The 13,289-nt window shown below is 40.4% G+C and overlaps 1 protein-coding gene across 9 annotated transcripts in view; it reads right to left on the bottom strand.

Annotated features, from left to right (window-relative positions):
• UNC13B (unc-13 homolog B) overlaps positions 1-13,289 on the bottom strand; it is a 256,653-nt gene that overhangs the window by 137,042 nt on the left and 106,322 nt on the right. For all 9 annotated transcript variants that reach the window (XM_072413562.1, XM_072413563.1, XM_072413565.1 and 6 more), the window contains 2 exons: positions 5,964-6,263; positions 2,341-2,431 (listed from right to left, as the gene is read on the bottom strand). In XM_072413562.1, coding sequence (XP_072269663.1) covers positions 2,341-2,431; positions 5,964-6,263 — 391 coding nt within the window. The remainder of the gene's footprint in view (positions 1-2,340; positions 2,432-5,963; positions 6,264-13,289) is intronic.

Genomic DNA, 13,289 nt, shown 5'->3' with positions numbered 1-13,289 from the left:
CTGGAACAATGATCTCTTGAAGCCTTTTTGCCACAACTTCATATCTACAAGCAATTCCACAATCAAAGTATGGTGAGTTTACCAATGGTGGCAACAGTAGACCAAGCTTGGGTAATGTAAGTTGAAACAGCCACTTGTAGTCTATATTATGAGACAACCCAGGAGTACACTTTCCAGATGGAGCATTGTCACCCTATAAAGGGAAGTGCTTATATGAAGACCTTCATGAGAAAATCACCAGGGATTATTTTGAATGACAGCTGCAGATTTTCAAAAATAAAAATAATTTTGGAAATGTTAAAGCTTATATAAAATGTTAGTGATTGGGTTTACATTACAAGAAATCTGGATTGTTTCCCATTTCCCCCGGCACTGCATATTTAACATGCCTAGTTTATAGCAGTCAGAATTAAATACTTTATTCCAAAACTAAGCAGCAAACAATGGGTAGAATTATATAAAAACAACATCAGAGCAGATACAGGAACAGGCACAAGGTAAGACGGTGCCATCACTGCAGGTACACGGTGATCCTGCGGCGGATAATTTAGCATGTAACAAAATATTTATCCGTACAGAAATTGTTGCTTGGTTCCAAAAAGCCATTACCATTTTACAGAGCATGCTGTAATCACAAATTACTATTTTACTTGCCCAGCAAACAAATCAGCTTTAGAGGGTTTAGAAAATGATGTGCAATCTGCAGTTGGGGGCTGGCTAATGGCAGTCAGTTGTGTCAGAGGTGCCCAATTCTGTACCAGAAGCTGCTCTGCGAATATAGAGAGGTGACCGGGGGCCGTTTTCTCCAGCCAGGGACTTTTATACACCTTCCCTATATTATTGCATAGGTATTCTGAGGAGGCAGCACAGTGGCTCAGTGGTTAGCACTCTCATCTGGGTGCAGCGCTGGGTCCCAGGTTCGAATCCCAGGAAGGCAGGAAACTACACTGCATGGAGTTTGCAGGTTCCTCCTGTGATTGAATAGGTTTCCTCTGGATACTCCAGTTTCCTCCCACATTCCAAAAACATGCGGTTGAGTTTATTGGCTTCCTCCTAAAATTGACCTAAGACTGTAGTAGTGACAAATGACTATGGCATTAGATTGTGAGCTCCTTTGAGGCACAGCTAGTGACATGACTATGCACTTTGTACAGTGCTGCATAATATGTCAGCACTATATAAATACTGGGTAATATTATTAATAATAAAGTAATTGCGTAAACTGTGAGATTTTCTCTCAGTGCGTTTCGACCTTGAACATTTGGACTAATTTTCTCACTGAACTTTGAGATTGTATTATTGCACTTGTTGCAGACGTTCATGTAATTTCCTATTGTTCTTGTTTCAGTACGTTGCTGTTTTTTCTTTTTTTTCGAAAAATTGATAATTAAGAATGTTAAAAAAATAAAAATAGCAGCAGCGTCAGCCTGCCAAATGAAATACTTCAGTTAATTGTTGGGTTGCTAATCAGTTCTGCAAGAGACATACACAGACCTGAGAGGTAGTCCAATGGCCAGTTAAAGTAAAACCCATGGCAGACTGACAACAAGGCTGCTTGTTGTGAAGCAGTGGCTTAGTGTTGCCAAGCCTGCAACAGGAAATAATGTTACTGCCAAGATCTCCAGGTAAAAAATCTTTTCACAAAAGTCAGCAAATTATTTGCCTAATAAAACTCTATGCAGTTGACATGATTTAAAATTTATTGGTTAACAGAATGATCCCAAAACCACAACACTTCGGAAATGAGGTGGATTAGTAGCCAACCTAAATTCCAACAGGATGAAATACTGCAGACAACAGCTGGATAGTATCCCTCAAAAAAAGGCAAAAATACTGTCAAAGTAGCATACTGTGTCCTATTTGGGGGGATTTTTCCACGTCTCCCCATCACTTCCTGTTAGGACAGAAACCTCTCCAATGAAGACATGGACTAAAATACGTTTACGTACAGCAGAGAAATGTTAGATCTTCTGACAATATTTATAAAATCTGTGCTTATCTAAGGAACCTGCTACCTCATTTTCTGTATTGCTGTCCAAAGAGAGAGAAAATCTCCCCAAAAAAGGGACAACATAAAAAAATGTAAACTGTTCACTACTATATACAAAATTAAAAAAATTGTCTGGGTTAAGAATTACTAACAGGGTTAGTAAAGGAGTGTAAGTAGCACAGAGTAAGATCTTTCTGATTTTCTAAGACACACAAGCATTCACTGACCTCATCACTTTCATAAACTCCCTGCACGTCATATTCACACATACCCTGTGAACATTCACACATGCTCAGACACAGGCAGAGTACAAGACTTCAAGAACAGTAAATCCATTTTTTATGTCCTACCTCGTTAATCTGCACCCGCACTTTGTTAATAGCCCGAAGCCAGCGAGCCCTGGCTGGAGAGAATGGAGGAGGTCCTGCATCTTCCGGATAGCTGGAGGAATAGAAGACAAACATGGTATGTGGCATTGCATAATATTAAATAAATAAAACAGTAATAATTCATATTAAAAACAAAATTAAACATGATCTCTGCAAGGTTAGCAGTCTCACCCTATAGGTAAGCAAGGACATTAAAAGATCATTTGTTTCCTTTTAACACTGAGCAGCCAGTACAATTGTGCAAGGCTCAAGGGGAATGTGGAGGGCAGATTTAATGACAGGAAGGTGCGGATATGCACCCCAAGCAGGCCACTAGTATAAATGCTCATCTTCAGGAAAATAATCTTTTTACTCCCTCCTGCAAACATAACTGCATAGGGTTTGAAAAAAAAATCTAGAAATTAAGTTAAACTTTTTTTCTAATGAATATTGGAAATGTACTGTAGTCTGTGCTGTCATCCAGGATGGCCAGAATTCAGACAGCTCCTTATATTGTCACTGGGGGTGTACGTCCTGAACCCCATAGATTTGGAATTTCCTCTCCTCTTGCTTGCTTGTATCACCTATACCAATCAGGCTCTCAAAGCCTTTATATAGAATTCATAGAAAATTTCTTACTGGTGGGATCACCAGTAAGCCCACAGAAGTCTATATAAATCTGCAATATCTTGTGCGTCCTCAGACAGGTACAAAATTCATTGAACTGTAATCTAGTGTGTTGTACATATGGAATCACTGCACTGTGCATGGCTAGGAAATCAGTTTGTACATAACAATGAATCTATTTAATGCTGCAAAGTGGTTGTGGAATTTCTAATTAGCAGTGCCCTGATCAATGGATTGGGTCTGTATGCAAACACTAGTGATCCATAATATCTAGATGGCAGTGCATTGATCAATGCACTGGTTCTGTATGCAAACACTAGTGATCCTTTAGAAAAACATTATGATGTATGGAGCTCACCAGCATCAGACACTTAAGTCTTAAGCTTTTCTCTTTTCCCCCACCTCCACCCCCTGTATAACCCATCCTGTACTTTTTTACCCCATGAGTATAGATATACTCATCCAGCTCAGCCAGCCTTCCAGGTTCCATGCAAGAACTGATTCCAGGTGCAGTGAACTCTAATCCATTGCTACAGATGTGTCTGCACCAGCTGCTCCCCTACAGTACCCTTAAAGCTGACATCATGGTAGCAGACCCTCACCAATCAGGAGAAGCCGCCCTGCTGCCTATAGGAAGTATCCTGGTTACACAGGTAATGACAGGAACTACCTGATGTAACAGAGGAAAAGTGAATTCTCAAAAAAGGAGTGTCACATGACCGGTTTTAGGTATCGGCATTTAGATTTTTGTTTTTGTTTCCTGCAATGCCTGCTATCATATGGGGATAGAAGGGACCCAGTGATGAGGTTTAATTTATCTGTATGTTGCATGGAAATAGAAAAGTCTTCCTCATATCCAAGAATATGAAAATAAGAAGTTTGCTGTTCATTTGTTCTATCTGAACATTACTGGGTAGACAGAGAACACAGCTACAAGGTGTTGAAGATTCACCACTCCTATTTTATACTCCTTTTTTTCTAACTCTCCAGCATCTACTTTACAGTGTAATATCAGATCTGGATGGACCTAGACTTAAAAAGAGAAATCAATATTTTATATGAAAGGGAATAGCATACAGCAAATATTTTACTGATTTAATTTTTGGTCTTTGTGTTCTATTTCTTCAACCATTTATCCATTGATTTGTACACAAAGAGGATGCGAGTAGCTCCAACAAAAGCCTTTCATTCCTCTATAAATCTCAGTCTTTAGTTGCTTCTACTAGCCAGATATAGAAAAATAAAGTAGAATAAAGAATACAGAGTAGATACAGCTCCGCCACGCGCCTCTGCACCAAAAACCCGACACACATACACAGTGCCACAGGCCTGCGTGTAGGAGGGCCGCTCGGGAAAAGCGTGTGTGAAAACACTGGAACAAATTCTTTTTAATAACTTCACAGTGTACTGCGTGCGTGTGGCTCGAAGTAGGAGCACGAGGAATAATGTGGAATAAAGCCACCTCTCTCCTGGCATCCATTATATAAAAGTATTATAAGCGTGGTGTACAGAACAAATTTGAAGCAAGATGCTTTCATCTTCTCCAAATACTCCCAGTATATCGGTAAGAGAGGCTTGTGTGTTTATTTTTTTTTTCTGTGTAATGTGAAGGCTTGATGTGAATACCAAATGGCTGAGATGTGTCTATATTTAAAGTGGTATGATGAGAAATAAAGCCTAATTCCATCTTATTGCAATCTTCACAGACTCCTAATTCTCTTACACCAGACAAGCGTTAATTTTTTAAAAATCTATATATATATAAATGTTTGGCAAATGTCATTGATCTGGTCACATGGCATACTCCCCTTCTGTACGGGTATGTCTATGACACCTCTGGCTTAACATTGGGTGTCATATAACCCAAAAGAGGAAGCTGGATTGCAAAGCAGTAGGTCTTGGGGGGGGGGCAAGACCATAGAAAGGGCTTATGCCACTGGGTAAACTCAGGGTGCTTTTATATCAGCGACTTGATTATATTACATGCAGCTGACTTCCAATCAACTGTTTTAAGCTGGCTCTGCTTACCTTTAGGCTTGTAAAGGATGAAAAGCTTGTTGCCATTGGTCTATAGGTTGAGTTTAAAAGAAAATGCTAATTTTTTTAGAAAGACTAGAAATTGGGGTTTAAGTCTTTCAAAGAACAGCCAGCCAAAGTAAAGTGGACCAAACATTTTTACTGTACATAAAAAGGGTGGATAAACCCTTTTATATTAGAGGGTGAAGCCCCTCCCATTCTGTCTTCCACTGTGGTAAAGACAGAACAGGGGTGCAGAGCTTCCCGAAATATCCATGGGACCCATCTGGCTGCTCCTTCTGCTTATGCAGGATCTTGACGAGGTGGGGATTTTTTCGTGTAACGGGGAAAAAAAATGCTGTTCCTACGCATGTGCAGTGAGATTGGCACTCTTTTCTACCTACTGACAGAAGGATACGTCACCTGCTTTTGCTCCTGTGCAGAGCAAGATCTGGCAACAAAGGTAGAGAAGGAAGAAGATGGAAAAAGATAGCAGCACCTTCTCTGCTTCGGGACAAAAATGGATTACAGGATAATGCCGGACCCAAACAAAGACAGGACCAGAGGATTTGGGGGCTCTGGGGAAGTAAAGGTAAGTATGCTTTTTTTTTTTTGCATTTAGTAAGTTTCTATATGCACCTTGGGAACCCCTCTGACCACAATTCATAGCAAAGTAGCAGGTTCCTAAATGTGTAGTTGGTTGTGCAGAATGTTTCCCCAGCCTTCCTTCCTCAGCTGTTGGTACTTATCTTTCCTATGCCACTGGAGACAAATAATATATGCAGAACTAGGTTTCAATGCCCCTGCCTAGGTGCCTCCTAGATGAGACGCAATAACCGTGCATTTATACAAAATTATATTACACTAGGGAAAATTGAAATATATTTCATACCTTTCAGGCACTTAATGCATTTAGGATCTTTGCTTAAAAAGAATGGGTAAATAGCTAATATGAAACCTACCTTTGCCGCCTCTCCACAAAGATTTCTTTGGGTTGCTCTAGCTCTTGTGGTTTGGCGGTGACATTTTCTGGCTGTGTTTCAGTTCCCTGAGGTTGTATCCTGTCGGTGTCACGGTCATTGAACCATTCCTGGTCAGTCTTCCTCTGCTTGGGTGAGGGACGGAAACAGAAACTGGGATCTTGGCGTTCTTCCTCCAGGTCCAGAGAGTGAAGGCTTTCGTGGTACTGGTCAGATTCGCTCAGCTGAGAACTTCCCTGGCTAACATTACCTGAGGAGCCATACCGGCTACTCCCGGCAGGACTGGAGGTAGAAGAGGAAAACAGAGGAACAGTTATTTATACGCTGATACAGAGTGAACAAAAAACAGCTACAGGCTGCTCCAAAAGAAGAGCAGAAAACTAAAAATGTTTAGCAGGCCTATCATTAAAATAATAAAGGATTGGATCTTGTATTTCTTACTTTTAATTTAAACCTCCTGCCTCCTTCAGGACCTCTATGTATAACTAATAACCCATAATAATTAATCTGCTCTTTTACAATACAAATATGTTCAGTAGGTCTGCGGAAGCAGAGTCATACCAAACAAGCTCAGAAATTGAATGACAAGCCAATCTTTGTGTATTAGGCCAAAATTTGACAGGGCATAGTATTTTTGTGCCAGTTTGCTAAAAAGAGAAAAGAAAGGTATAAAGCTGTTTTACAGTTCTTAAAGTTTTGCTAATCAAAAAGCTGTGAAGTCTGAATAATTCCAAGATCAATCTTCAGCTCTAGCTCAGTCATTCTTGGCTCAGTGACATCTGGTGTATGTCCAATACAAGGTCAAAAGTAAAAGTACAACCCAGTAAAAGTCAATTTACACAACTGTGCTCCTCTAGCTTTGTGGTCACAGTTTGGGATTAGGTGAAGACCCCTCTCTGTTCCACCATGACTGTGCAAATGTCTACAAAGCCAGCTCCAAGATAAGGGGTCACGAGTTTGATGTGGAAGAGTGTTCTTCACTTAACTCTACTGAAGTCTTTTAGAACAAATTAGAATGGTGAGCCAGGTCTTTCCATTCAACATCGGTACCTGACCTCTGAAATGGGAACAAATCCCCACTGACACCTTACAAAGTCCTGTAAAGGGGGGCACTATATATTCATGCCTATTGATTTTTAGATGGATCTCGAACAAGCTCATATAGGTGGAATGATTGGGTTTGTCCATTTAGCCATATAATATAGCTGGACCATCTACAAGACAACACCATTTTCAGTAGTACGCTCCCCACTCATGTCCTTGATAATCTCAGGTCTTTGGTCAAAGATTATTACATAAAAATTCAGGTCAGTCAAATTTGAATGTAAAACTTTGAAATGCATCCAACCTCAATAAATCAGTTTTTAATCCAGGCTTGACAATGCAGGCCTTCTCTATTCCACTGCCTTCTGCTGGTAACCTGGAATCCTCTAGTAATGCAGCAAGAATTTTCAAACACTCCTAGGGCTCTATTTATAAAACAAAGAATCTGGCATTCCCTCAAAGATTCCCTTGAATGCAACCAAGTACTGCTATTGAAACACATGGGCTTGGAAGATTCCAACAAAGAAATGTTTGAGGGAATGTCCGATTCCTTGTTTTATAAATATACGCCCTAGTGTATAATCCTTGCCATCTCACTTATAGAAGAGGCTAATGTGTCAAACTGACACCTAAGAAGACAATTACAAACATCAATTTGCTTCAAACATACATTTAACCTTCTGGGCGGTTCATTTCTGTCCTGATTTATATGTATAAAAGCGGCACATTGTCTTTGAAAAAACTTAGCCTATAATTCTTAAGCATAACTCATCGAAATATGTCCAATATTTAATAAATTTAGTAATAAACTTAAAATAAAAAAAACAAACATCTGTTAAAACTGGGGCGCATAAAATTACTGAAACTTGTAATGTAACTGTACAGTAGTGTGTATATATATATATATATATATATATATATATATTACTTTGTATATTGAATCCAATAGAAAATAATTTGAATTTCCCGCCTCTGACGTCACGGGAACTCCTGGGGAACGTCAGCGCACTTGCCAGGGGATATTTTGGAGAAAGAGAGCGCGGCCCAAAGATGGGATCGGACAGGCAGGACACTGAAGGACGCCAGGGGGACTAGGTACGTCCCTATTTTTTATGTTTTTAGCTACCCTGAGTGTGGCAGGGTTAGCTCTTTCAGCAGGTTTTATTTACCCCGAGCAACACCCGCGGTTATGGCCAGGGAGGTTAAAGTCCCAATCTGATTGGTGTCATTAAGCAGAGAGGCAAAATCACAGATTCAGACCTACTTATTACACAGACCAATCACCTTGTGAAATCTGTCTACAGGTCTGTCAGCTAAAAGAATATTATCATTACCAACAGACTAACAAAGGTCACTTGATGCTTGAGAGTGCACTTTTATTACTGTACTTTGAATTAAAAAAAAAAAAGGGTAATTCAGAAATACAAAATTGTAATAATAATGTACCAATTTATCTTGATGATACAGGAAACACCATCTCTTTAAAAAGCAAATTCATTTGATGATAAATCATAAAGAATTTTTAGGGACAGCGGAAAAAAATAATAGGCTGGTCCAGGTCAGCAATTTAGCAGATTAATGCTGCTAAGAATTGCACCATGAAATCCTGTTTTCTGGACCAACTTCATGGAAAGTCCAATATCCCATTGTAGCACAATTTGTGTACTCTGCGACAATACCCCTATAGGTTCTCATAGGAAACGTCTCAGCCACATGCTGCCTTGCTGTAAATCCCCAGATCTGGCCTTAGGTTCTAACAATATACGGTTTTATAAACTCCCATCCACCTACCTAAAGAAAGATTTCAAGAAGACTTTGGAGGATGCAATTTTAGTACAGGAGAGAATTCAGCATATCTGTGCAAACTCTGAACAAAATTTTAAATCAACATAGCAAACGCATTTGATTTATAGCTATTGACAAATAGCAATTGAAACACTAAAGTGTTTGTATGGCAGTACACAGGGCAGGTGCTAAATCTGCTCAGGGTTTTATCACACCTGCGGTGAGGTTGGGGTGCATTTACTGCCTCCTCACACCAAGAACTGCTGCTTCTCGGGAGCCCTGCAGCAGCCCCATAGGTAATGAAAAAAGGTAGCAGTTGATAGCTGGTACCTGTCAAATGTGCAGACGTTTGTTCTTTAAAGTTGACCTAAGTGCAGGAGTTATATCATCCAATCAGTAAGGGGGTAATTGTCTCCGTGGAGCCGGCGTGAAGACCTGTCAATGCTGCAGGGTGACAGCACAAGGTACATATGTGACATAATCAGTAAGTATGCTGTGCATACATGCTTATTATGGCAGAAACTCACCACGCACCAACAAATTTAGCTCCACTTTAAGAACCAGGGCTGCTGTGCAAGTGTTCGAGCGGCTAGCAAGGTACCAGCCACAGGGGGCTGCGTGGGATTGTGTGATTTAGAGGCAGGTCTGAACAATTTTCTCCAGAATTTGTACTCCACATAAGCACTGTTCTTCTAATCCACACTAAACTAATGAAAGGTCCAGATACATACAGAATGGCATTGTGAGATATTCGTGACTCAGCTGGGAAAAAGGATTGGAAAGAGGTCGTAATGGTGCCAGGATTCGAGGGCAGAAGTCAGTGAAGGAGTATTTGGTCTCCAGGTTCTGTATTCCTGTTTGTCCTTTCTATGGCCACAGTTCTGTTTCAGAATGTATAAATACCAAAATGTAATAGTTTTGGATAGGGTATGGACGAGTTAAAAACTGTAATAGCCCTATTCACTGGCAGGAAATTAACATTGCACATATCATTTAGAAAATGCCTTTTCTAAATGATGTAGACATGAAGGAACTAGGGATCCATAAACACGACCCCATTTGACAGGTGAGCGTTTGATAAATGGTAAATCAGGCACAATGACATTAACAAGGTTGTAAGGCCCAGAAGTCTGAGTTTTACAGGCAATCCAATCTTATTGTGAATATAGCCTCTACATTAGAAGGTATATATCTCTATGTGCTAGGGACAGAGAGGCGACTGTGTGAGCTCTGGATTTCTGCCTTGCACTTTCAGAAGCACTGCAGGAAACCAGTGATATTTGGGGGGCAAATTCAGTTAAAAATATGTTCCAGGGAAAGACAACCAACAACTAAAAAAATGCATCAAAAAGCAAACTGTTCCCCCTCCTAGGAACCCTGGCCCTGCCAGTCTCTAGAAATACTACACTCCCACTGGCCACTTGTTTGGTAGAGGAGAGGTTGTGGGGGGCTGAAAGTCCCTGCAGCAAACGCCATTAGTTTATAAGTCTCAAACAGACTGCTTCGGAGCTCCTAGATAGCCCGATCCCTAACCCCTACACAGCCGCTGCCCAAGACAAAGCCTGCCCAGAGACCCAGGATGGCCCCGGCCCCAAGACGGTCTCCCCTGCTTGAGCCCTAAAATGGCCCCCATCCCGAGCACCCCCCAACTACTGTATAGGGACGACTTCCTTCTTTAGGAACTTTTATCCAGCTGATCTGTCCCCCCCTCCCCATACAATCCTTCCAACCAATCTAAAGGACTCCTCTTTCCTCAATTACACGGGCAGTGATATTGCCCATAGGTAGGCATAACAGATTATCAACAGCTTCTCTGATACGGCAGTTATCTCCTACTCAGCCTACATTTTACACAAAAAACTCGGGGCTCAGACTAGTTGAGGAGCAGTAAAATATATGTTCAGGCCATGCATTAGATGGATGAAACTACAGCATAGAGTCTTCAAAGCCAACTGTCATACCTTCTTTTTGAAAATCTGGACCTCTGAAAAGGGAAAGAGGGGGATTATGTGTGGGGTGACAATGTAAGTCCCCTCACTTTCAAACAACTCCCTCCTGCACTGTCAACCAGTACCCCCACTTTCACAAAAGCCCCCTGTTGCAACATCAGCGCTTTTCCAACAATGTCAGGCCATCCCCCAAAACGAATACCTTAAATAGCCTACATTTTATATGTACCCCTACCTTTATGAGGGGCAGAATTTTCTGCATTAACGCATCACCGAGAGGGTAAAAAGTGTGTCACTTATTACCGGCTGTTTCCGTTTAACTTTAACTCATCAACCGTTTGATCATCAACCGAACTTGCTGAAGTTATTTCCAGACTCTCGGAAGTTGCCTCCAAATGGGACGATGGAGTTGGAGTAAAGCCTCCTACATCAATTTTATCTTTGTTTTGCTGTTTTTCTAGAAAATGTGGAAGCATTGCACTAGAGGAGTCAAATTTAACAGAACTAAGGCTGACTGTATCTTCCTTTGTTTGCAACATGGCTGGTCTAAGACTGCTATCTACAGCTATACCTGGAGAAACATTTTGAACAAGACAGCTAGGATTTTCTGTTCTTTCGATCACATGAAGACTATTGGCTTCATTAACCAAAACTGGTGCCAAGCTGGTTTGGCCTTTATCATCCCAGGGTTCTCCCCAGGCCCTTTTAGCTGGGCGCACCACCCGGCACTTTTCAGCACCCACCCGGCTGTTTTTGGGTGGTTACTAAAGAGTTTGGTCACAATACAGGGGCTACCACGCGCCTACAATTTCCTCCCACCCGGCTTAAAAAAATTTCTGGGTTGAGCACTGCATCCAAACCGTTCTGAAAAACTATGGAGAATTCTGTATCACAAGACACAGATGATTGGCTGTTGTAATGTTGTTTTATCTTCAAATCTGTTGTAGAATCAGAGTTTCCTAAGACTAAATCGGTTTAAGGAGATTCTGGAATTTGGGTCTGTGTTAGTAACATTCCTGGTGAGCTTTTTCAGTTGTTGGTTTCCGTTTAACTTCTCTCGACCCTCAACATTTCAGACTAGAAAAAAAAATGTCAAACATGCTGCAAACAATGTTGTTTGTGAGAAAAAACGAGTTGTGTTTTGTTTTGAAATTGTGAAGCTGACACAGACTGTCTTCTAGAATGATCACACAAAGCCAGCTTTATGGGTGATGTGACAAGCTAAACAACATTAATGGGATTTCTAATGTGCACTTTTCCCATCATGAGATAATGGTCTGCCTGGTGTCACATAATGACATCACCTGACTGCTAAAGAGAATACGACACAGAGTCATCCCCCACCTGTAATGTTACAAGAATACCAAACTGAACCTGCCAGTAACTTCAAAAGCCTTCACAAGTTTTTGTTCTATTATAATATACAAAAACAATATTTAAAAAAAAAACTGCACCTTTTATCATGAAAATGCTGTCACTGAGCCCCTACTAGTGACTTTGCCTGATCTGATGCCATATGTCTGCTGCACACAGGAAGAAGTATATCCTTTGTCACCTCTACCCTCATACTGCAACATTGGAAATTTGGACCTGATTTTATTAAAGCTCTCCAAAACTGGAGAAGATACACTTTCACCAGTGAAGCTGGATTGAAAACATTTACCAACTAATAGCAAACCATTTTTAAGAAGTCCATTTCAGGTTTGTTGGAACAGCCAGGTTCACCTGATAGTCTAACTTCTCCAGCCTTGGAGAGAAATATAAGGACACTGAGCAAAGAATTACCAAGATCAAGAACTGAAAAAGCATGACAATCCAATGATTTATGTGATAAATTCAACAGATACTTACACTTTCTTCTTTTGTGGGGCCATTTAATAGCCATACCACATTTAAGTTTTTGAAAAAAATCCCTGTATACACTGTGTGGCCAATACAAAACATTTTCAGCTTCTGCTATTCCACAATGACCATAAACATTCATTGTTGATGACGCATCATCAAGTCACATTCACTGACCCAAATCCAAGATTTTTCATAATTTAAAAAAAATGTTCAATACAAATTTTAATAAACATAAAAACATAATAAAATATAACATCTGTCTTGTGTTTGATCCCGGATTTGCTAGAAAAAGAAAAAAGACACAAAGGTTGAAAATGGCACCAAGAACACCAACTCAGGACTACATATTTTGGAATTTCAAAGGGGAATTTCTTTCACCCCTCTGAGTTTAACCATTGTTCAGAATGTTAGAATTTGAAAATACTGAACCAGAAATTTTTGTATGGTTGCTTTCTTGGTACCAACTTTGTCATTCGTTAACCACAATTGAGAAAGCACAGATATGACTTCACTAATGAACACAAAAAGCAACCTAGATGAAGGGAAATTCACATTTATGGCAGCCCACAGGAAACGCCTCAGAAATGTACAATATTCAGAAGTTTACATTTTCAAGCAAAATGGCTGACACTTTTGGAAGCCTGTCCTGTGGTTCCATCATGACCAACAGACCTACAACCACATT

This window comes from Pyxicephalus adspersus, chromosome 6 (genome assembly GCF_032062135.1).
Source record: "Pyxicephalus adspersus chromosome 6, UCB_Pads_2.0, whole genome shotgun sequence".
NCBI classification, from domain to species: domain Eukaryota; kingdom Metazoa; phylum Chordata; class Amphibia; order Anura; family Pyxicephalidae; genus Pyxicephalus; species Pyxicephalus adspersus.
Note: the sequence above shows the minus strand (reverse complement) of the source record. Positions and strands in the feature narration are given on the sequence as shown.